Below are 24,376 nucleotides of genomic sequence, written 5' to 3' on the forward strand. Positions count from 1 at the left end.
TATGACATTTTTAGAGCGACATGCTATACTATGATGTTTTTAGAGCAACATGTTATACTATGACGTTTTTAGAGTGACATGTTATACAATGACGTCTTTAGAGTGACATGTTATACTATGACGTTTTTAGAGCGACATGCTATACTATGACGTCTTTAGAGTGACATGTTATACTATGACGTTTTTAGAGCGACATGCTATACTTTTTTAGAGTGACATGTTACACTATGACGTTTTTAGAGCGACATGTTATACTATGACGTTTTTAGAGCGACATGCTATACTATGACGGTTTTAGAGCGACATGTTATAATATGACGTGTTTAGAGCAACACGCTATACTATGATGTTTTTAGAGCAACATGTTATACTATGACGTTTTTAGAGCGACATGCTATACTATGACGGTTTTAGAGCGACATGTTATAATATGACCTGTTTAGAGCGACACGCTATACTATGATGTTTTTAGAGCGACATGTTATACTATGACATTTTTAGAGCGACATGCTATAATATGATGTTTTTAGAGCGACATGCTATACTATGACGTTTTTAGAGCGACATGCTATACTATGATATTTTTAGAGCGACATGCTATAATATGATGTTTTTAGAGCGACATGCTATAATATGACGTTTTTAGAGCGACATGCTATACTATGATGTTTTTAGAGCGACATGTTATACTATGACATTTTTAGAGCAACATGCTATACTATGACGTTTTTAGAGCGACATGCTATACTATGATATTTTTAGAGCGACATGCTATAATATGATGTTTTTAGAGCGACATGCTCTACTATGACGTTTTTAGAGCGACATGCTATACTATGACATTTTTAGAGCGACATGCTATACTATGATGTTTTTAGAGCGACATGCTATACTATGATGTTTTTAGAGCGACATGTTATACTATGACATTTTTAGAGCGACATGCTATACTATGATGTTTTTAGAGCAACATGCTATAATATGACGTTTTTAGAGCGATATGCTATTCTATGATGTTTTTCGAGCAACATGCTATACTATGATGTTTTTTAGAGCGACATGCTATACTATGACGTTTTTAGAGTGACATGTTATACTATGAAGTTTTAAGAATGACATGCTATAATATGGCGTGTTGAGGGCGACATGCTATACTATGATGTTTTTTAGAGCGACATGCTATACTATGACGTTTTTAGAGCAACATGCTATACTATGACGTTTTTAGAGCGACATGCTATACTATGATGTTTTTTAGAGCGACATGCTATACTATGACGTTTTTAGAGCAACATGCTATACTATGACGTTTTTAGAGCGACATGCTATACAATGACGTTTTTAGAGCAACATGCTATACTATGAAGTTTTAAGAATGACATGCTATAATATGACGTGTTGAGGGCGACATGCTATACTATGACTTTTTTAGACTCCATGCTGTACTATAAGCTTTTTAAATTAACATATTACTACCACATTTTTTTTTAGTTTTGTTTGTTGTTCATTAGCAACGTATAAGAATTTGAACAGTTTTAAAAATTACTATACTTTTAATTGCACAATGAATTATTATTCTATGGCATTTTCCGATGACAAATTGTACTCTGATGTTTTCTTGAATGACATACTATTTTGATCATATACTGCACTCTGACATTTTTTGAACCACATATCATACATGACATTTTTAGGCAACATCCTATCATTTTGTGGTTTTTGAACCAAATAATAATCTATGGGTTTTTTTTGCCGACATGCTGCACTCTGAACCACAGGCCATACTATTTTATTCTAAAAAAGTATACTATATTTTGACATTTTCTGAACTACATCTTATACTATGGCGTTATACACAGAGTGCTTTGGTTACATGTTGATTTATAATCTAGATTTTTTTCTGTTTATTGACGGGATTACCACAGACCTGACCGTGAACGTAGTTGACACCCACCTGAGGGAGACGCTGCCTAAGATCTCAAAGCTGCTTGGTCGTGGTCTTTCTGGCACGTACTCTTCCACGATGAGCTGATGGAATGACACCAGGTCTCAGGGTTGCCCAGCCAGTGAGGTTCATGGCTGGTGAGGCACTGACTCCTCAAGAGTCAGATTTACGATTGTAAGAACTGAAAAAAGCATCTTATTTCACTATTCATCCAACAGCATGCAACTACTGATAATGCTTCATATCCCATCAGCATTCCTCTTTCAATTACACTCACAAACCAACACAAACATACACAGGAACATATTTGTCCTACAAAGAACTTTCTTTTATAGCTTTGGATAGAGCACCCATCTTGTGTTTTAAGCAATTCATATATACTGTAAGCAAATTAAAGTACAGAGATGTGTGCAGCACAGATTTCATTTTGACCTACAGTAAAAATTTCTGTTATTTTTCAAACTTTAAATTGTGGTGCTTTAATAAATTTTAATAAAGTTTGCCTGTCAAAATGATAAGAAAAAAATAATTCTTTAAGGTCAAAAGTTTATTTATCAAATACTATTTTTTTCTAATTACGCCCATCTTTTTTTTTTTTTTTTTTTAAACCAAACACTTAAAACCGATTGTGGCCTTACTTTTACTTATAAATGAAGTCCATGCACCGATCCTTCTCGACGAAAAGCTCTATGACTTGGTTGTAAAAGTTGTCCTTATTTTCTCTTAGTTTCTCGATTTCCTCTGTTGAAGCCAGCACTGCAGCGAGAAAGCACCTGCCAGCTTGCGTACGCCCCCTTGAGTTGAGGCAGAGTACTGCCTGCCTCATCTGCTGACTTTTCTCTGCACTTTATTGTGCCATCAGCAGGAATAGTTCTCTCACACATACATAAAATACGTCACACAGAGTGCAGAAAGTCATGGTGTATAACGAATATTTCTGTGAAGTTCATATTGGCGATATGCTGAGGAACAGAAACGGGCACGCGTCATGCAACTCAGTTTGTATTGGATCATGCAGTCAGACGTGAGGCACAGTTCGCCCCTGTCGCACCCAGCGTTTCTGCCCTGGATTTGATCGGAAAAACTCAAATTCGGCAATTTTTACTCAATAAAATGTCAGAAATGTGTAGTCATACTGCAAATACATTTTTAACAGATCAGTGGAAAATATTAGTATTTATTTATGTACACTTTCTTTTCTCTTTTTTTGTCGTGATGACACGTGAGGCCAATGATTGGGTGAGGCACTGCCTCACCTGCCTCCCCTGACCGCACGTCACTCATCAGGTTTAAAATGATCCCTGCAGAGCACCAACTCACGTCACTTTCAAGGCCGCGCTCTCGCGACATCATCGTCATATTTACCTGACGTATCAAAGAGTCGATACTGATCAAGATAGTTATCTGTAGTTTACTTTAATACTCGTTAGTACACGACAGTGCAAGACTGCTGTGAAGGTGGAGACATGCAGCAGTGGAGTATTTGCGACAATTACAAAAAAAAAATAAATAAATTTGACGGAGCGGCGGCTGTGATTTTGCAGCGGATGGCCACTGCTGCTGAATGAATGTAGAGGAAACACTGAGTACAGGCATGTATGGGGAGAAATTACATTCTGCTTTCCTACTTTTAGCTCGTTTTTATACTTGAAAAAGATACATTTCTTTGTTCTGAGTATTAATCATAATTGGAGCAATAACAATTACTGTCATAAATGATGAGGAACATCGACTAAATCTATGAAATAAATTTGATTCCTGCCTTTCAACGTCTCCAGCTCCTAACTTTGTGGATAATATCTAAAAGTTCTTCGCATGAAAGTAGAATCCAGCGTGACTGAATAACACGTCCATTTGAATTTTCTGCAGATTTATTCCAAACCCAGCACAATTATAATCAAACACACATTTTCAGATTTTGTTGAAAACAGTTTTTGTGGTACTCTACTTGACTGCATGATGTTGAAAAATCTTAGCAGAAAGTGGTCAATGATGATAATTAGTACAGTTGAAACTGTCATGAAGTCAGTTTCTTAAATAAAGCCTTTATTCCCCTCAGAAACAACTCAAACTTTAGATAGTTTCCTGTAAATCAGGGTGTTTTCAGAGTATCTTTGCTACACACAGATGCAGAATCACATTATTATATTGTACTGTTTGACAGCAGGAGTCCCCTTGGAGTTTAAATTCACATTTAATAAAAAGAAATTGAATGTATGTACAAAAAAAAAGGCATATCCCATCTCAGAAGGAAAACTCCCCTTAGTTTCTTTACAGTTCTTGCAAGGTGACCGCTGAGCTGAAGCCGTGAAGTCCTCTAACCTCGTAGTCTGAGAGTGAAGTACATGATGTGAAGACCTCAGAGAAAACGTATCGTACGAGAAGCTGGATGAAGGCAAGACGGCGACTCAGGGTTCGTCTTGGAACTCTGAACTCATCTGAAAAGCAACAACCAAATGTTTATTCAAGGTTTGTCTTTATTGAAGAGAATAAGGACACAAAGACACAGAAGAGAAAAAGCACACGCAGCACTTCTGATGTTTACATTCATCTCCATGCAACAACTACACATGATGGTGAAACAGTCGCACTTCAGGTCTCCGGGAACTATTTCAAAACCAAGCCCAACATCTCAACCAAAACCAGCCTAAAACTGGTCTAAAAATGTTGCGTATCCCAGAGTATACACAATACTAGAGGCCACAAAGTAGCAGTGCATGCTGGGTAAGTAAGTGCAGTGCGGGGAGTTCTAGTGTTTACAGCAGTATTGACAAAACATGCCATTAAAGCTGCGTCTACCTGATCGTCAAACTGTCCAAATTCCATCAGATTGTTGGTCTGAAAGCAGAGCGAGAAGAAACAAAGACAGACAGACGGCAGCATTTATAGCTGGACAGACATCACAGTGGATTTCTGTTTTTGATCAGACCGCGAAAACCTGCATGCTTATGATTAGATTTTTAGGATTCTGACGTCCAGTGGCGCCACAGCAGTCGTGCAAATATCGAAATTAGTGGAACTGTCAATTCTACGTCCCGTTGTTTAATCCAATCTTGACAAAATTTGGAACACACCTCATTTTGAGGACGCCAGAATCACAAGTGACATCTGTTTCATTACGTAGATTATGTTATCAAAGCCAAACAGGTGTCGATCTTGTGTTTACATCGTAGAAATCAGGTCAAAATTTTCACTTAAACTGTGCATTTCTACTAATAGTTTGCTCACGCTGGCTTCAAATGCAGCATTTTTGCCATAGATGTATGAAGTTAAGTAGGTTTGGGTCGTAAAGATTAAAATTCGGTTTAGTTTCGAGCTGAATGCTGGTACAATTTAAATCAGCAGGATTGAAAGCAGCAGGTTCAGGCAGTGATCTGAGCCTCACCACAGCGTCGATGTCTCTGGGGCTGACATACTGCTCCAGAGCCTTGTAGTCGTCAGGAGACATGGGCATCATGTTGTCCTGCAGCCTGGACGGATGTCTGGATCAGGAGAACATTTGTTCATCTCTCATCAATAAAACACGACATTGTATTGATCTGGTCGAACGGACAGACAAAAAGTGGAGCGAAAACGCGACGCTAACTGGACCTGTGTCTGAGAAGTCGTCAGTTTGGCTCGATTTGGTTTAAATTTCACAAAAAGTTGAGTAAAAACTCTGCAAACAGCACATCTAAAATGGCCGATCACCTAAAAACTTCCTACACTGCTGGAGACATAAAAAAATGCAACTAAACTATGACCTGATTCACCTCTTTCTATCAAAGCTAAAGTCTGCATCACACAAACAGGCCTACAAAGTTTTGGTACGGTCCCATCAACACTAAACTGCTCATTTGAACCACAAATGGACGGACAAAAAGTGGCAGTGTTCTTACACTTCTGACACTGATATGAGCTCCGTCTTCATGTAACCGCTCTTCTCCGTGTTCTCCACGTCCATCGGCTCTGGAGCTGGAAGATCATTGAAACTTCGATCAGGTTCTGATTCAGATTTTTTGACGGTGTGAATGAAGCTCGTCACCGGCGGCTCTTACTCTCTGACGGTTTGGGGTAGTACTTCCCGAAGGCCTTGTCTTTGGGGATGCTGGGGTACAGGAAGCGGAGCGGGTTCTCTGGGATGTTTTCTGCCGCCATCACCTTGTAGGTTCGGATGATGTCGGGCAGAGAAACAGCGGTCAGCTCCTTCTTTGTGTACGGCTCCACGGAGTGATAAACCGGCTTTTCTGATTGGACAGAGAGACAAATGTGAAACTCAAGCCTCCTTCAGTCATAGATCTACAGGATGGTGGTGTTAATTAAAGCCATTTTGATCAGAAGGTCTCCAGAAATACATAATGTACACATACATACATACATACGGAAAGAAATAAGTGACACATTACCATTTTTACAGCTTCCAACAAATAAAGTTCTTCACTTCAACCCAAAAATAGTCAGAAACCGGACCAGAAACTAGTTCAAAACCAGTTTAAACCGAACCACTAACACCAAAACTTGAGTCCAGATCATAAAATAAACTAGAGTGAAAACAATATTCAGGTCAAAACCATTTTAAATCTAATCTAAAATCGTCAAAACCAGCTCAAAACCAAGCCCAACATCTCAACCACAACCAGTCTAAAACTAGAGTCCAGATCATAAAATAAACTAGAGTGAAACCAGTTTAACCATGAGAAAGCCAATTTAAACCAAGTCCAACGTCAGGTCCAGAAGCAGACTAGAAAAAGCCCCAAAATCAATCCATAACCAGTGAAAAACCGGTACAGCCCAGTCAAAAATACCTTTGATAACTAGTGGCTTGTCATAATGTGTAATTGTGTTTAATTTGAGGTATTTTGCACTTATTTTTCAGGGACACTGCAGACATTTGGTAAGAAATGTAAGAAGAACTTGAGTAAAGTCTTTACCACACAATTACAGGGCTAGAAAGTATTATGAGCTCCAGATAAATCAAAGTAGAAGCTAATGTGTGCTGCTGTTTTGCACTAAGTGAAAGTATCTAAACTTTGGTGAGGTTTTGAAGATGAGGTGGAAGCAGCTCTGAAGAAATGGAAACCACATCTAAGAAGTAATTGCTGTGGCTCGACTTGGTGTAAACAGACGGACAAAAGGTCAAGTGTGAACAATGGAAACAGCAGATCCAAAATGGCCGACCATCTAAGAAAATAAGTAAACGATGACCTGATTCACCTTTTTGTCCAGTTTGTTTGCTCATTACTCAAAGGAATCAAATAAAAGTCTGTAAACTTGGTTCTGTGGTGCACATTGAGGTGTTTAAGACGAGATGGAAGCAGCTCTAAATAACTGAAAGCTTGACTAAGAAGTTGTGGCTCTATTTGGGAACCCAAGCAGCAGATCCAAAATGGCCGACCATCTGAAAACAACTTGCTATACTCCTCTAAAGACAACAAAATGATGGCCTGATTCACTTCTTTCCACTCTTGAACTCAACTAAAGCATCTAAACGTGACTGTGGGATGTTTCTAAGCATTAAAAGGAGGTCTTTAAGATGCAGCTTTGTGTTGATGCTGCTGCTTCTTTACCGTGGACGTCGTGTTCGATCCAGGTGAAGGTGATCGCTCCCTCTTTGCTGCTTTCGCTGAACCTGAGCAGGAAGGTTCCTGGACACTTGTCGCTCAGCAGAGCCTTCTCCCTCTCCTTGCTGATGAAGCCCATGATGGAGCTGCACAAAGACGGCAAAGTGAGCTTCAATCCTTCTTCTAGGATCTTTGACAGCAGCAGCAGCACTACTCACCCGTCGTTCCACAGGGAGAGAAGGTGTCTCTTAATCAGATCTAGGATTCCTTCGATCCACAGCCAGAACGGGAAAGCTTTCTCGTTGGCACTCTGCTGCTGGACACACGAGACGACTCCGGTGTCATTAAACCCCACAGCAACAAATGGAAACATCGTTAACCGTTTAGAGGAGTTTAAAAAACCCTGCAGACGGCCTGAAACTCACCTTGCAGAACTTGGTCCAGGGGATTTGTCCTTCTGGGTTCCTCTGAGCTTTGGCTCCTGCAGACACACATTCAGATTTCACATTTCCATTAGATTCCAGAGACTTTGGAGGAATCAAACTGTTTAAGCTTGGGGCTACACAACGGCATCGACCGGTCACTTGGTCCAGACTGAATTATCACTACAGATATTTAACAGTTTGGAGGAAAACTGTCGTGCTCCCACAGTATTTTAACCACATCCGATTCATTAGATCTTCATTATCATCAGTTTCTTACTTGATCACTTGTTCTACGCCGTCATTTGAGATTTGAAAGTTCTGCTTATGCCTGATGATGGTCTTACTGACTTTTCTTCCATGCATGTATTCTGTTTCTTTTTTTCCTGTTCCTCAGAGACTGTGCTGATCCTCCGACTTTTTATTAACAGCTCAAAACTCAGGTGAAGTTCCCATTAATCCCACCTATATTTCCTTTAGTACTAATACAGCATCACACTGCTTCTAAATCGGATTATTGTTGCCCTGTTGCACTGCCCAGGTTCTTGTCTGACTGCTACCTGCTTCCTACTCATCTTGTACACTTACAACTGACCTGCGCATGTGTCGACACTTTGAATCTACATGCTAATGCTGCTACTTTTGCACCGAAAAGTCAAATTCCGTCATCATTCTGTTTCTAAATACATGATGAATTAGGATTTGGAGCCTGGTAAATCCATTAAACTTCGGGATGTTAGCATACGGACGTTAGCATGTAGCGCAAAGACTCAAACTACTGCTTTAAAAAAAAAAAAAAAAGATCTCAACATTATAACCAATCTACAGACATGCAACACTACTTAAAAAAATGCAAAAATCACATTTAAAGTAAGAATAATAATAATCTAATTGGTGAACACAATAAACTTCAACTTAATTGGTAGCTTTTTCAGTACAGTTAGCTTTAAAATCAGCAGAAATTTCAGTTTTATGGTTAAGGTCACACAGGTTTCGTTGCCTCATGTTTGAAAAGTCCTACTGCAGACTTAAAGGCCTTTACGATACTCTGATTTCTGCTAATACCAGCTGCCACTGTGTCACTAGTCTTGTGAATGTGCTGCAGTTCTGACCGAGCAGCTTGTCGGCCAGCATGTTGAGCTGCTCCTGGTTCAGGCCTCGCTTGGTGACGGAGGAGAACTGCCAGCTGAGAACCTCGGACAGCTGACACCACTTGGCCGTAGGCGGGGAGAGGAAGAACTTCAGGTTCTGGAAAACAGAAAAGTCCGTCAGCTCCGGAGCGTCGGCAACGAAGAGCGGCCGAAGAACGGAAGAGCTCTTACTTTGGGCTCGGTGGTGAGCATGTTGTACCAGAGGATGGAGGCCCAGCCGCTGGGCAGCTGGCAGACGTTGGAGATGACGACGACCGGCAGAGACATGGCCTGCAAGAGACGAGGAGAAACAGGCAGCAACACACAAGTAAGTAACAATAGGATATTAAAATTCCAGATATTTCATCGTGCTCATGAGCATACATATTTCTCACCTCCAGCTTGATGTCGACTCCGGACTGGTTGAGCTGCAGTTCGGACTCGAAGCTGAGCGAGTGAAGCTCCTCGGTGACGATCAGAGGCCCCTGAACAGACAAACACACACTCAGTAACGAAAACAATGACACAACCCAGACGTACAACACACCACCACAGCAGGAGGCGTTGCGGCCATCCCCACCCCTCATCCCCACCCTCACCCCGACAGGTCGAGGCAGATGGCCGCCTTCCCTGAGCCTAGTTCTGCCCCCCCCCCCCCAATACTTATTCTCTGGGATTTTTCGTTCCTGTTGGGTTTTCTGTTCTCCGTTTACAATCCATAACGTCTCTATCCGCCTATGCTAAGCGCTCTGAGACGACATATGTTGTAAATTTGCACCACAAAAACAAAGTTGAGCTGAATAACAACAGAAAAGTCACACAACTCTGCAAAAAACAAGCAATACTCCAAAAGCAGCAAAGTTCCAAGTGTCTGTTTCATTTAATTTCAGGACTTCTGCAGGTCCATTGAGTTGACTTTAACACCTTTATTTAATGTAACTGAACACTTGTAACCGTCTCTGCATATAAAAATATAATAGAAAATCAGCAATTATTTGTTATGCTGTCACATTTCCTAGAGATGCAATTAATGCAGATCCAGAGAGGCAGCTACAAACTAGTATCCATTAAAGATTCAATTAGAACCACTATTTTAGAAATGCAGCTAGATTTGAGTAATTACTCAAACAAATATGCTCATATTTTGCTTATTTAGCATCACAATCTAGAGATTTTTATCATATATGGTGGCAAACTGCATAAATTGTAGCTTATGGACTCATGAACAGCATTTAACTTTTTACAATATTTATTAAGGCCTTTCAAAAGACAATATATGCAAGAACTGGGCCTTTTAGAAGACAACAAATGCAAGAATTCGAATTCTTTTCGGCTAATTCTTTAAAACTAGCTCACTGCAAACAACGTCTGTCACTTTCAGCCCGTTTTACTTCATTGAATATCTTAAAATAACCTCTTACAGTTGCTATTTGCAGACCTTTCATGTGTCTTTATAGCATTTTTTAAGCGTTTCAGTCGCTGGTGTTATTCTTACTTTCTACCACCAGATGGCACCAAAGTATAACTAATGATCTGGAACAGGAAGTTGATTTTCACATTCCTGATAAACTGCAGCCTTTACACTTTGTCAAAACCATTTTAGAGTTTTTTAATATTACATTTTCTACGAATAAATTCATCCATAAATGTCTGAACAACTCATCAATATATAATTACCCTCAGAACTATATAAAGATGTGATTATTTCAGGCTGCATCAGTTATGTTCGCACTGTTTTTTTTATGTTTTCTGGGTGCATTTCTTGTTGAAACCTTTACTGTAACATAAGTACATGGAGCAGTACCCACCGCTAAGATAAACATTACTTTAAATTAAACAGGCTTTGAAAGGCTCTTACCTCGTTTGTTCTGTTTCCGGCTACTTTCTGTTCTTTCAGTTGCTGCGGTAAGAAAAAGATGAGGTTAAAAAAACAACAGGAAGGTCAAAGATTTAAGAACTTTCCCGTCTTCCTTTCATTTCCCCGCCTATCTGTGTCAAGAATTCATGCAACTTCACTTAACTTTGATCAAAATGCTCCTTTTCTTCACGCAAGTTCTCAAAACTACGACAATGCCACGGCTAATTCTGACGCGAAACCTATCGCTGCTAAAAGCAAACCTTCCTCTTACCAAATGTCTGAACTCTGCTGCCAGGCTGCCGTTCGACTCCTCCATGTTCATGACTTTTGTGTTTGTTCCCAGAATGTTGAATTTCCGAAACCTGATTTTAACAAATAGTTTTTGTTACTTAGCAATTGAAGCAGATGTTGTGTTAGCGCTATTTTTAGATCATAAAACACGTAAACATGTGGAGATATTTTAGAGACGTACCCTTTTTTCTCTGTGACATCCCTGAAGGAGAGAACAAAAGTGTGTTTAGGGTTCGAAAACAAGCAGGTTTTCAGATTCCAAGCAGGAAAAACAAACTTGCGCCAACTCACTTATCGAACACAGCTTTGACTTTGATTTGGTAGTTGAACTCCTGCAGCTTCACCAGGAACCTGAACAAAAAGGAAACGGTGGGTCTGTGATCTAAATCTGACCTTCTCCCAACTACAACATAAACCCAAAGATCAGAGAGAATCTAAGAACTGATGCTGGCATGGACTGCTGCTCTGTCGGTGTCACATCTCCTGATTAAATCCCCAGTCAAGCTAAAAGAACACAACGGTAGAAGTACAGAGCTTTGTCTTCTTTACTGTTAATTCTTCAGTTTGTACACGACAAACCAAGGATTGAAATTATGTTATTCTCTCTACGTGTAACAGTGGACATCAAATAAACACTTTGAAGGTTGTGAGATAAAAAATATAATATAAATTTAGTAATACAATATGAAAAAGTAAGATTTAAACAGGCAAAACGAGGAACTAGAAAGCAAAAATCAGGTGAACTTAAGAACAAAGGAACTCGAACTAAGCAACAACTAGGAACTAAACCTACTACCCCTTTGTGAATGCAAACAAATGACAGAATGAGAACAAAAACATCCATAAATTTAGTTTACGCTGTGGTTTTCCTGCCATAAAATGTCAAAAACTTTACAGTGAAGTATAAATACAACTGTGTCTTTAGTTTTGAGTCTAGTAGATTCAAAACATCTTCATGCAGTTCAGACAAGAAATATGTTGATATTGAATAATTATCACCCAATTAGCTAAAGAACTGATTTTATCACTGATGATAAAAATGGCAAAAACCGTTTCAAATAAAAGCCGTCACAAGGTGTCAGTTTGTCGGAAAATTCCGTGTAGAATCACATAAAACAGAGAAAAGCAACAAACTACCTCAATTTGGGGAACTTACCGTTTTGCTAATCTTTTCCATTTTTCTTTCATTTTATGTTTCTATACTACCAGAAACAGCCTGAACTGATGCTCCTGTAAAACTCGTGTTTCACCTGGATCATTTGTGTGTAAGTTAGTACTCGTTTGCTTGCGTCTTACCGGAGTTTCACCGTGAACTGGACGCCTGTTTTCAGCACCAGCGGCCTCTGAGGGTGGGTTGGCATGCAGGGCTGCCTCTCTACGACCAGAGAGCTGCACAGACAGACAACAGTCACCACCGGTCGTCAACGATGAGGTGGAAAGACAATCGATGAGTTGTGACTGAGAGGTGTGTAGCAGCCAATAACGTCATTAGTTATTGGTTGGTTATTACGTTATGAAGCTCTACAAGGCTGCTGGACCCAACACTGGTCTAAGTTTACACATTAAACAGTTATTTGGCAAAGACAGCTGATGGATGAAAGCTTGGTTTCTGGCAGTACAGAGTTATGGACATTTAATGGAAGACGTTGTAAAGGACAGTCATTATGACCTTTAGACAGGCAGACGCTGCAGGAGATTAGATATTGTCTCTTCTGACGTGACTAAGCAGACTGCTTATCTCCATATTGGTCTGTAATCTAAATCTGGCATTCTCCCAACTACAGTATAAACCCAAACATCAGAGCAGGGCTGAAAGTAAGCCGGAACGGTCCGGAACTGCGTACCGGCAAAAGATCTTGTGGCGGAACGCAGTTCCGGGAAAAGATCCATATGCTTATGGGTGCTTATGGGTACGCCGGTACGCCGCCCGGCCTACCTGCTATCAATAGATATCGACCGGAGTTCACTCAGCAGTACGTGAGTGCGCATGCGTGTCTACTTCCGTAACAGAGTGATTGTTATGGCCAGTAGCAGCCAATAGCAAATAGGTGCGCTTGATTTATTGCAGTGGGACGAGCAATAAATTCCACGTGAAATTCCACACGTTCTTGTGATTGGCTGAAAAACTTTCAACAGGATTTACAATGGTTAGCATCGACGGAATGGGGTGAAAGTAAGCCGGAACGTTCCAGCAAGAATTTAAAACTACTTTCACCCCTGCATCAGAGAGAATCTAAGAACTGATGCTTGCATGTACTGCTGCTCTGTCGGTGTCACTTCTCCTGATATCAGTAAACCTTAGTCTCAACCTAAACCATCTGACTCTCCAAGTCTACCTCCTCATCCTCGCTGACCTTCCACAACAGAAGTAATGTCAATTTTATGTTGATGTTTTCCCCTTAGTTCATTATGTACATGATACTCTTCAGTGTTTTTGGAGTCGAATGCCATTATAGAGCCAAACCAGTCATTTAAAGTCAAAATTGACCTGCTTTAATGTCTGAAAATGTGGGGAAAAATACAGATTTTCACAGTGAAACTTCTGATGTCCACATTTTTGGGAAATTTTTGAACATTTTTTGGTGGAAAAGAAGAAATGTTAAAAATGTTTAAGAACATTCACCAAAAAAAACGAAAAAACAAAAACCAACAACCAAAATCCAGTCAATTTCGATGTGTTTTGGTTGATTTTTTGGTGAATGTTCTTAAAGAAAACATTAGAAGTTTTACTGATATATATGTAATCACTTTAGATATTTTTGGGGATTTTTATTCATTTTTTGAAAATATTTGCAATGATTTTCTTGCCACATTTCGGGATTTTTTAGAATGACACTTTTAAGGGAATTATTGAAATTTTCTTCCTGAAGGTTTTGCACATTTTCAGAAATTTGGAGAATTTTTTTGCTGAATTTTTGTATTTTTTTTCCAGACAAAAAAAACAATATTTTCAATATTAACAGGAGGGTTAAAGACAGGTTTAAGTGAGGACTGAATTCATTTGACAGTGCAGCATCCACAGAGACATGGAATTCTGAATTTACACATCAGAGCAAACAATATTCTAAATAAAGATTTTGTACAACAAATAACTCTCTAATTGGCGGAGAGTGAGAGGTACACAGGACGCATCCTTGATGGATGAACATGACAACTATTCTGTCCACTATACCTATTATTGATGAGCAAACTGCACAGAACATCACAGGATTTTTAAAAAGATCTTTTCAATGCTAGGCCATGAAAGTAAAAACAGTATGCTGTTGGTTGCTACAACGTCTTACTTGGAGAGGAGGTTCTTGAGGAGCTCCAGAGCCCGGGCCTCCAGGAAAGCTTTCTTCTGCGTGATGGGATCGCTGTCGTAGGTGAACTTCTGCTCAAGCTCCTGCAGCTTCTTCAGGTGCTGACGGACCTGCTGGAGGCTCTCCGCTACGGCGGTGAACCTGCAGGAACAGGAGGAGGAGGAGGTGATGACAAAGGAGGAAGGAGGACGTGGAAGTGGAGGACGGAGGAGAGCGGGAGTCACCAGTTCTGCAGCTGGTCCACGCAGGCATTGGGCGGACCGCCGATGCAGGCGATCTGCTGCCGCTGCTTCCACTCGGGCAGCTCCTCGGAGATCAGGTCGGCCAGCAGCGCCTGGGTGACGTTCAGGAGGTCGGTCAGCTGGTTCACCACGTCCTGGCAGACAGCAGAAGTCACGTCACGGTCTTTGGAAGCGCTCGTTCATTTGTTAGTTTACTATAAATCTGATGTTCAAGCATCACTTTAGACCTGTTCTGGGTTGGCTAAGAAAAGTCTGACATTTTCATATTCTAAAAACCATCATAAAGCAGCACTATTATCTGAGAATTTGATCACACAAAGCTACAAATATCTCTGAAAAAGTCAGAATTTTAGATGAATCAGATATCAGTGGCTGATTCTGTAGTCGTCTATGAGAAAATGATGCTACTTCTCACCTGATTTGCTACCTCGGTGAATGTTTCCCTGCTAAGTTTATGGTCTCAATCATTAGTTTCAAGTCTCCTTTAACACAGCAGGGTGTTCTTTATGCGATTTATGGTTTAAATTAGAGTAAAATAGATGCTAAAGCAGTGTATGTTTTACCCAAAACTCTTCCAAATTCAAGGTTTCACAGCAGCGGTCCACTAACTACTGGATGCCATCATGGTTGCTACATATTCTTTTACAGTTTATGCTCTAAAAACATTCCTCAATAACTATTTTCCGGAGACCATAACCTGGATCTTACAGTTCTCAAAAAGTGCCATTATCTCTGACATACATGGATCTGCTTAGAAACCATAAAAACTTGCCTGATAATCATCAGTTTTTTTAAAGATTTTTGTCAAAAAATTAGCTGCCGAGTTCTAATTTGGCTACTTTTACTTGCGCCAGTGAGGTAAAATGTAAACAACTCTGCTCAATGGGCTCAATCCAACGCTATGTGATAAAGCTCACTGAACCGGCTGGTAAATAAACAGAATTATGTTGTTAATTGAAGCAAAGAAACAACAGTGTGACGTTTTAAGAAGTCCTGAGGAAAAAAAAAGATCAGCATACAGAGGGCCCTCGGTTTATGACGTCCTACAGCTTTTCATCTTTACGTCAGAACTGGATACGCTGCGTGGAACTAGTAGGCGAGCGCAGTGGATGAGTATGTCGTCACGCAGTGCTGTAAAAGGAAAATGACTGTTTACACTCGCCGGTTGTACGCCTCGCTGGATTATGCTACATTTGCTAACTGTTTGCCCTTCATTATAGCTCCCAAGTGTAAGTCCGACTCTATCGTGTGAATTCTGACTTACGGCGAAAATCAACGTACCGCAACTTCTAAACTATAAGCCGCTACTTTTTCACATGCTTTGAACCCTGCGGCTTAAAGAACCCCGTGGCTAATTTATAGCTTTTTACGGGCTAACGAGCTATTACGTTTAGCCTCGTCACACCAGACCAATGAAACTGTTCGAATTAAATCAAACGCACACTAAATTCTTCACGTCGGTCATTTTGCGCTTCATGCACACACCGTCATCATGGAAAACATGAAGAAATGCATATGATGCAGCTTTTAAGTTCAAGCCAATCGATTCGACTGTCCAAGAAGGAAATGGAGCTGCTGCATGTAAAGCTTGGCATCAGCGAATTGATGGTGAGACGTTGGAGTCGGCAGCATGAAGTCACTCAACAGCGATCAATGACTTTTCTGGTAGGCTACTGTATTTTTGTTTTTAAACCAGCCGTGTTATCGCCGTTTTACAGACACTGTTTGGAAAAAAGCATTTATTTAATTAAAAGTTAAAAAAAAAGCTTTCTGTGTAAATATCTCATGTTACAACGAGGACACCTGCGGCTCATATATGTACAATTTTCTCTTTATAAATTGAGCGGGTGTGGTCAATAGTCCGAACATCACGATGCATCGAGCTGTAGGAACGGAACTTCAACGCAAGTCGAGAACCCCCTGTAACAGCCTAAAAAGAGGAGGGATCCAAACCCAGAGTTAAGGAATAAACAGTGTTATTACGGTCAACGTCAGGGTTATTTGGTTGTTCAGGGATCACCTGACGTTTAGCCTTCAGCTCAGTGCACATCCTCAGGATCGTTAGCCTCTCTTTCTCCAGCTCCTTTGGTGTCATGCCGTTCATTTCATTCTCTACAGAAAGGGAAAAACACTAATTAGACCTGAAATCGGCTTCAAAAAGTAAAGTATGAGCATCGGGGAATCATCACAATCTCTGACAAAAGACACGATAAAGTTAGGAAGCGTGCGACGTTCTCACCCCTGTTCTTCAGCGTGTTGATCCTGAAGTCGTACTCGTCCTGCAGGTCCTCCAGGTTCTTGATGTTCTGATCCACCACCTGGGAACACAAACGCGGTTCAATGCGACTCCAACAGAACAGGCCGAACCTGGAACTGACAGAACACCTGCTGGGGCTCATGTTTGGCCTCACCTGGACTCTGTCTTTCATCTCCTTCACGTTGTTGTCCAGCTTCTGCTTCTCCACCACCATGGCCGACACCGTGCCCTCGCCCTCCTGCTGCACAGCAAAGCATCGGTCTTTAGAAATACATTTAGAATCATCACGTTTTCTAAATTACTCACACGCGGTTACCTTTATACTCTGGAGCGATTCCTTGACAGAGAAATGGTTTGAATGTAAAACAATATTTCGGTTACAGACTTGGAATCAATTACAAGAAAATGTCTTTGTTGTCAACGAGCAGAAACCTGAATGTTACGTTAGACTAGAAGTAATGAAAAACACTCTTATTTTACTCTATTATATTGCTCTATACTCTTATAATACTCTATTTTATTGCTCCGAGTTCTTAATAATTCTGTTATTTCTCTATAGTCTTATAATACTCTTTGCACTCCTATAATACTGTATTGTTTTCTATACTCTTGCTTTATTTCATTGCTCTATACTCTTATATTTTATTGCTCCATATTCTTAATAATTCTATATTTTGTTGCTCTATAGTCTTCTAATATTCATTATATGTACTCTTATAATACTCTCATTGTTTTCTGGACTCTTACAGTACATTTTTTTTATTGTAAATACCATCAATTTGCGTTTTAGTGTAAACACAAACATTTTTTTCTGTAAACACCAGCATTCTAGGCACCTTATTGCCATTTCTACTTCTTTGACCAGCACAGTTTGATGCTCTATCCATCTAGTCTGTAACATGTGTGAGCTTGGTTTGTACCTCGGCGCTCTTGGCACTGTCCAGGATCTTCTGCTCCTCCTTCAGGTTCCTGGAGATGATCATGGCCATGTGGACGGGATCTTCCTGGAAGCGGTCCTGGAGAGAGAAAGAGAGTCGCTCTGCGTTGAGAATCCGTCACTAAACCCTAGAACGGTGAGAAACGAGCGGCTAGGCGTCTGACCTGCAGGTTCCTCTTGATCTTGCGGATGTTGTGCTGCAGCAGGAAGTTGTTCTCCAGGGCGAAGCGGCTGTGCTGGTCGTCCAGCTGAGCGAGGAGGTCGTGGAAGCGAACGGTGGCCAGCGAGTCCTGAAACGCCACCGTGTCCCTGAGGAGGCAACCAGTGAACATTTCCATCGCTCTGCTACTTGCTTAGTCACAAATAACCTCAATAGGACATTTTCCGTGATATGAAACACAGGAAGTACAGAAATAAGACAAGATTTGGCAGCTTTCCAAACAAGTAGAGCACTCAGAGAGCTCAGTACTCCACCAAGGCTGCTATCGTATCATTTCTGACAGATGAAATCACAGCAAGTTTCCATACATAGGAATTGATTCATTTTTGATATATTCAGAGTAGAGCAGCAAGGAAAGGGAGGCCCTCAGTGAGTCAGCATGGAATTAAAAATACTAATAAAAATGACCACTTAACGGCCGCCTCTCACCAGTCGATGCTCTCGATCCACTTGCTCAGATACTGGCGGATGTCCATGGGGAAGGAGTCGTCGTACAGCTGGTCCACCTGCTCCAGGTATTTGCAGTCCAGCATCTGAAGCTGGCACCACTGCGCCATCTTCTGGACAACGAGAAGGGAGCAAACTGGCCTGGTGATGATCTTAAATGTGCTTTTCAAACAATAAATAAACGCGTCAAAGTTCACCAAGCCACATTTTAGACGGTTTTAATACTTTTTTTTGCTGGAAAATCCGTTAAGGACCGATGTAAAAACAGTTCTGATGCCTTTTCACTGCAACTCATCCTGTTTCCAGCTCCACAGATAAGGAATCAGAAGCGCTGACTCAATGATTATTACCCCACATCCTCCCTGAGTCACGCTGCTGTGTAATATTTAAAGCGGAAACTAAAAGCTGCAAAAGCTGTAACTGAAAAATCGCTAATCTGTGATCTTGGTCCACGTTTAGTCAGACGTTTTCCTGTCGTCGGGAAAATTAGTTTCTGCTTCACTGACAAGAAAACAGACTCATGATTTCATTTAAAACCTCAGAGTGACACAGATTAACTGTGATTGGTTCATATAACATGAATCTACAGCCAGGCTTTTTAAAATATGTTTATATTTTTTTATATTTTTTTTATTAATTACTGTTCTTATGGCTCATTTTATTTATTGATTTTTCCATTTATTTATCTATTTTAGTCTATTTCATGTAAGTACAATTTGTTTATATAGCACCTTTCACAGATATAAAATCACAAAGTACTTCACAACGACAACAAAACAAGGACAAAACAAAAACAAAAATGATGAAGGTAATAAACTGTACAGTGCAGCAAAAGCAATAACTAAAAATTTAAAATAAGCAAAATAAAATAATTATTAAAATTACAATAAATGAAAATAAAAAATAAATAAATACGTAAATAGAATAATAAATAATGAAATAACAAACAAAATAACAATAAATAAAATAAAGTAAATGAATAAATAAAAAATAAACAAACAAAATAATTAATTAAAATAAATACATAAAATAATAAAAAATAAATAAAACAATCAATAATAATGAAATAAAAAACTGTAATAAATAAAATACACAAATTAACAATAAATAAAAAATAAAATGAATATAGAAATAAGATAAATAAAACAATTAATAAAATAAAGTAAATGAATAAATAAAAGAAAAAATAAAACAAAATAACAATAAAAGAACATGAAATAAATACATAAAATAACAAAAATAACAAAAATACATAAATAAAACAATAAATAAAAACATCAAAATTAAAATAAACAAAATAGAAATAAAATAAATAAATAAATAAATAAAATAGTAAGAAATAAAACACATAAAATAACTAACAAAAATAAAATAAATAAATACAATGTTTATCACTTCATTTGTATTCTCTATTATTTATCATTGGTCTCAGTGTGTCTTTGTTTTAAAAACAGGTATTGTATTTATCTCATCTGTTTAACCTGATTTTATTTAATTTTATTTCACTCGTTGCACGTGTTAAATAGGACGGCCTGCTTTAGAGCTCTTAATTGATATTTTGACTATGGGGTTGAGGTTTTTTTGCTGTTTTATTGCATTTTTTTGTCTGTAAAGCACTTTGTGTTGCATTTCTGTTTGTATGTAAAGCCATGTATATATATATATATATATATATATATATATATATATATATATATACACACACATTATTATAAGCTGCCAGAATGAATGTGAGAGGATGGTAGGATTCATTTTATTCATTCTGCTTCCAGTATCAGCCCAATTACAGCCTTCAGTAGGAGAATATCCTTAACAAAACCTCAACTGGATGCACTGAAGAGTGACTAAAGCACATTACATTCAGTTCTGCATGCACATGGATGTATATAACAGCTTTACTATGCATTTATGACACATTTCATACTTTTATTTTTGGAGATTAAGCCTCCTGCAGCCCACCTGCTAGTTCTCCTCAACCAAACTATGTTCAGAAATATGTCTTTTTAAGGGTTTCTGGTAAAACGTGACACATTATTATTATTAAAATGAGCTTCAACACACTCATCTAAATGCTGGAGCTTTCGTGAAGAGTTCGGCGTGTATTTAATTCACCTGATGTCACATTTTGTGATGTCACATCATATTTACACATTTATTGTCTAACTTTAGACGTTTGTTAGTAGGCGGTGATGACGACCACACAATTCTGTAAAAAGTAGATTGTATGGTCGAAATGCGGCATCCAGAAGTAAACCAAGAATACAAGGGGAAGCTAGGGTTGTATTAACTTCCTTTACTGCATTTCTATAAGTCGTTTTGTCCTTTTAACTTTATCGACAAGCAAGTTCAACAACTGCTCCATTTTGTTGATTATCTCGATATGAAGAAGGAGCAAGATCAAACTGAATAAGGGTTCGACGTGGAGAAAGAAATCACTCAAACTTACCTTCTAGGGCTCAGAGGACGTTTAAATCTCTCACAGAATGCTGCAGAGCTTCCCAGAAAGGTTTATTTCCTAAATTGTGCAACGCATTTGCCAGGTAACCTATTTCTACTGTACGGAAACGCATTCAGCCAATCGCCGCTCAGAATAGACGGAAAGGTCCCGCCTTTTTGCTTGTGACGGCCAATGAGAATGAAGAATATCCGGCTGTTCTGACATTTAGCAGGCATACCCGTATTAGCAAACATATTAATGGAGTTTTTCATGTAAATCTTCTTGTATACGCACAAAATTAAACGTGAACATATATTTCGTGTTTTGTGAACTGTCAGAGTGCCATAATACGTCTTAAACATGTTTCACATTTTTAAAAGCACACTAATGTTTGGCTTTTGTGGGGGGGAATCAGCTTAACAGAACAGCCGAGAGTAAACCACGTGTTTTTCGAGAAAGAGAAAGCAAGTAGAACCCCAAAAACTCTGAAACTGAAACTTAACCCGCTGCACAGGCAAGTTTCTGCACCGAGATGTTAAATTTGTCCAAAAAATAAGATAATAAAATATTATTAAAATGTGAAAAATGAAACTTTAATAGTAAACTCTGATCAGTGCTTCAGAAACAGTATTTTTTCTATTTTTTAGGATTACCACTCTGTCTGATTTCAACCCAAACATTGAAAAAAAAGAGATAAGGATATGCTCTTTAAAATAGAATAGGGGTGTCAAACTCATTTTAGTTCAGGGGCACATTCAGCCCAATTTGATCTCCTATAACCTATAATAATAACCTACAAATAATAATAGCCTATAAATAACCACAACTCCAAATCTTTCCTTTGTTTTAGTGCAAAAAAAGTTCAAAGTTTAGGAATTATCTTTTTACAAAACATTGTGAGCAGCCTGAAATTTCTTAAGAAAAAGAAATTCAATTTCAACAGCATTCAGCCTCTGTTTGTCATTTACATATTACAACTTCCAGATCACAGAGTGTCCAGAAAGGAACAAAATGCTGAGTATCAGCTATCTGGAAATGAATGATATAGTATTTTAGTTTATGATCAAAATGACAGAAGTCTGAAAAAAAGACAAAAAACAATAAAAATGAGACAAAACATTACAAAAAATGAGACAAAAAATGACAAAAGCGAGAAAAAAATGGAAAAAAATAGACAAGTGTCACAAAAAAATTACAAAACGACAAAAAACTACTAAAATGAGACAAAATGACACAAATGAGACAAATGAGACAAATGACAAAAGAAAGAAACAAAATGGCAAATAGACAAACAACACAAACGAGACAAAAAACACAAAACTTAAAAAAAATACATGAAGCAACAAATAAAGCGAAACACAAAATGACAAAAATAAGACAAAAAACACAAGCGAGACAAAAAGGAAACACAAAATGACAAAAACATGAGACAAATGACAAAAGTCAGACAAAACAAAAGAACATGACAAAATATTACAAAAATTAGAAACAATATGACAAAAGTGAGACAAATGACACGAAACAAAACAAAAAAGAGGCAACAAAATGGACAAAAAGTTACACAGCAACAGAAAATGGACAAAACACAAAAACAAGACAACAATGAAAAATAGAGAACACAAGCGAAATTAAAAAAACACAGTGACAAAAATGACACACAAAACAACAAATAAAGCAAAACACAAAACAAGAAAAATGAGAAACAAAAAGGCAAAAGCGTGAGACCAAGACGAAAGTCACACAAAAATAAGACAAAAAACAACAAAAACAAGACAACATACTACAAAAATGACAAATAAAATGACAACAAATTAGACAAACGTCACGAAACAAAACAAAAAAATTAGACAAAAAGGTTACAAAGCGAAACACAAAATTACAAAAATAAGATAAAAAACACAAGTGAGACAAAAATGAAACAAAATGACAAAAATATGAGACCAAGAAGAAAGTCACACAAAAATCAGACAACAAAACAACAAAAACAAGACAAAATATTACAAAAACAACAAATAAAATGACAACAAAGTAGACAAATGTCACGAAACAAAACAAAAATTCAACAAAAAAGTCACAAAGCAACAAAAAATGGACATACAACACAAGTGAGACAAAAAAACGAAACGACACACAAAACAATGAAAAAAGCGAAACAAAAGTAAGACAAAAAGGAAACACAAAAACAAGAATAAAACGATCAAAAAATGAGACAAAATATTCCAAAAATCGAGACACAAAACAACAAAAGAACGATGAACAATCTAGTATTTTACTTTGTCATAGTCTAGAAATTATTTAAAATTTACAATTCATTAATCTGCAGTTAATGTCTTCTCTGGAATTTTTACACTTTAACGTCGGGCCAGATAAGACCCTCTGGAGGGCCGGTTTTGACCCACGAACCGTATGTTTGACCACCCTGAAATAGAAAGTATTGTCTTCTAAGCATCTTGTGTACATTTAATGATTCTAATAATGGCCATTAATGGGATATAAGTAAGAGTAACACGGTTCTGCTGCAGTATTTTCAGTTTTATGTGTTAGATTTTCTCTTTTCAGTGGAAATCTTACCTCCAACATCTCAGTATTTGTTGAACAGATTCTGTCCTGGAAACGTTTACAGAACCTTTATCTGCCGTTTGAAGTGGTTCCTGTAGTTTTTTTGTACTTTGGCGCAGCCATGTGGCGCAAACTGAGAACTACTTTTAGAATCCAGGGAGCTCCAAACGAAGTGTTGGAGGCTTATTGACAAAAAACACATTAAAGTGTTTATTTATGTGGAAAATTTGGCTTTTTGGGTTCGTTGTTTTGGTTCTGTGTCTGTTTGTGGTGATTTTGTGTGTTTTTATCTGACTTGGTGGTGCTTTTACGTCATTTTTTGGTGTTTTTTTGTCTCTTTATGGCAGTTATATAATTCTTTTTAGAGTTTTTTGTCACTTTGGAGTGATTTTGTGACTTTTTTCAATGTTTTTGTCTGACTTGCTGGTGCTTTTACGTCATTTTTTGGTGTTTTTTTGTCTCTTATGGCAGTTTTTTGTCTCTTTGGAGTGATTTTGTGACTTTTTTCAATGTTTTTGTCTGACTTGGTGGTGCTTTTACGTCATTTTTTGGTGGTTTTTTTTGTCTCTTATGGCAGTTTTTTGTCTCTTTGGAGTGATTTTGTGACTTTTTTCAATGTTTTTGTCTGACTTGGTGGTGCTTTTACGTCATTTTTTGGTGTTTTTTGTCTCTTATGGCAGTTTTTTGTCTCTTTGGAGTGATTTTGTGACTTTTTTCAATGTTTTTGTCTGACTTGGTGGTGCTTTTGCGTCATTTTTTGGTGTTTTTTTTGTCTCTTATGGCAGTTTT

At 38.4% G+C, this 24,376-nt stretch overlaps 1 protein-coding gene across 6 annotated transcripts; it reads right to left on the reverse strand.

Moving 5' to 3' along the window:
• Positions 1–3,798: 3,798 nt before the first annotated feature.
• Positions 3,799–21,164, reverse strand: stat1a (signal transducer and activator of transcription 1a). Of its 6 annotated transcripts, none has more exons than XM_022221984.2 (25): positions 21,038–21,164; positions 18,574–18,701; positions 18,089–18,233; positions 17,908–18,003; positions 17,142–17,228; positions 16,970–17,048; positions 16,751–16,842; positions 14,713–14,864; positions 14,471–14,629; positions 12,483–12,575; positions 11,478–11,537; positions 11,368–11,388; positions 11,167–11,257; positions 10,896–10,937; positions 9,433–9,522; positions 9,230–9,328; positions 9,020–9,155; positions 7,911–7,966; positions 7,704–7,801; positions 7,492–7,631; positions 5,983–6,171; positions 5,824–5,899; positions 5,331–5,427; positions 4,745–4,783; positions 3,799–4,383 (listed from the first exon to the last, which is right to left on the reverse strand). In XM_022221984.2, the coding sequence occupies exons 2-25, from the start codon at positions 18,699–18,701 to the stop codon at positions 4,354–4,356; spliced, it is 2,295 nt and encodes a 764-aa protein (XP_022077676.1). In that variant the 5' UTR covers positions 21,038–21,164; the 3' UTR covers positions 3,799–4,353. The 6 variants fall into 6 exon arrangements, with proteins under 6 accessions (XP_022077676.1, XP_022077677.1, XP_022077678.1 ...); XM_022221985.2 differs by having other exon boundaries at positions 17,142–17,225; positions 18,574–18,704; XM_022221986.2 differs by having other exon boundaries at positions 7,704–7,798; positions 18,574–18,704.
• Between the last annotated feature and the right edge of the window lie 3,212 nt (positions 21,165–24,376).

Source organism: Acanthochromis polyacanthus, chromosome 22 (assembly GCF_021347895.1).
Source record: "Acanthochromis polyacanthus isolate Apoly-LR-REF ecotype Palm Island chromosome 22, KAUST_Apoly_ChrSc, whole genome shotgun sequence".
Taxonomy (NCBI): Eukaryota; Metazoa; Chordata; class Actinopteri; family Pomacentridae; genus Acanthochromis; species Acanthochromis polyacanthus.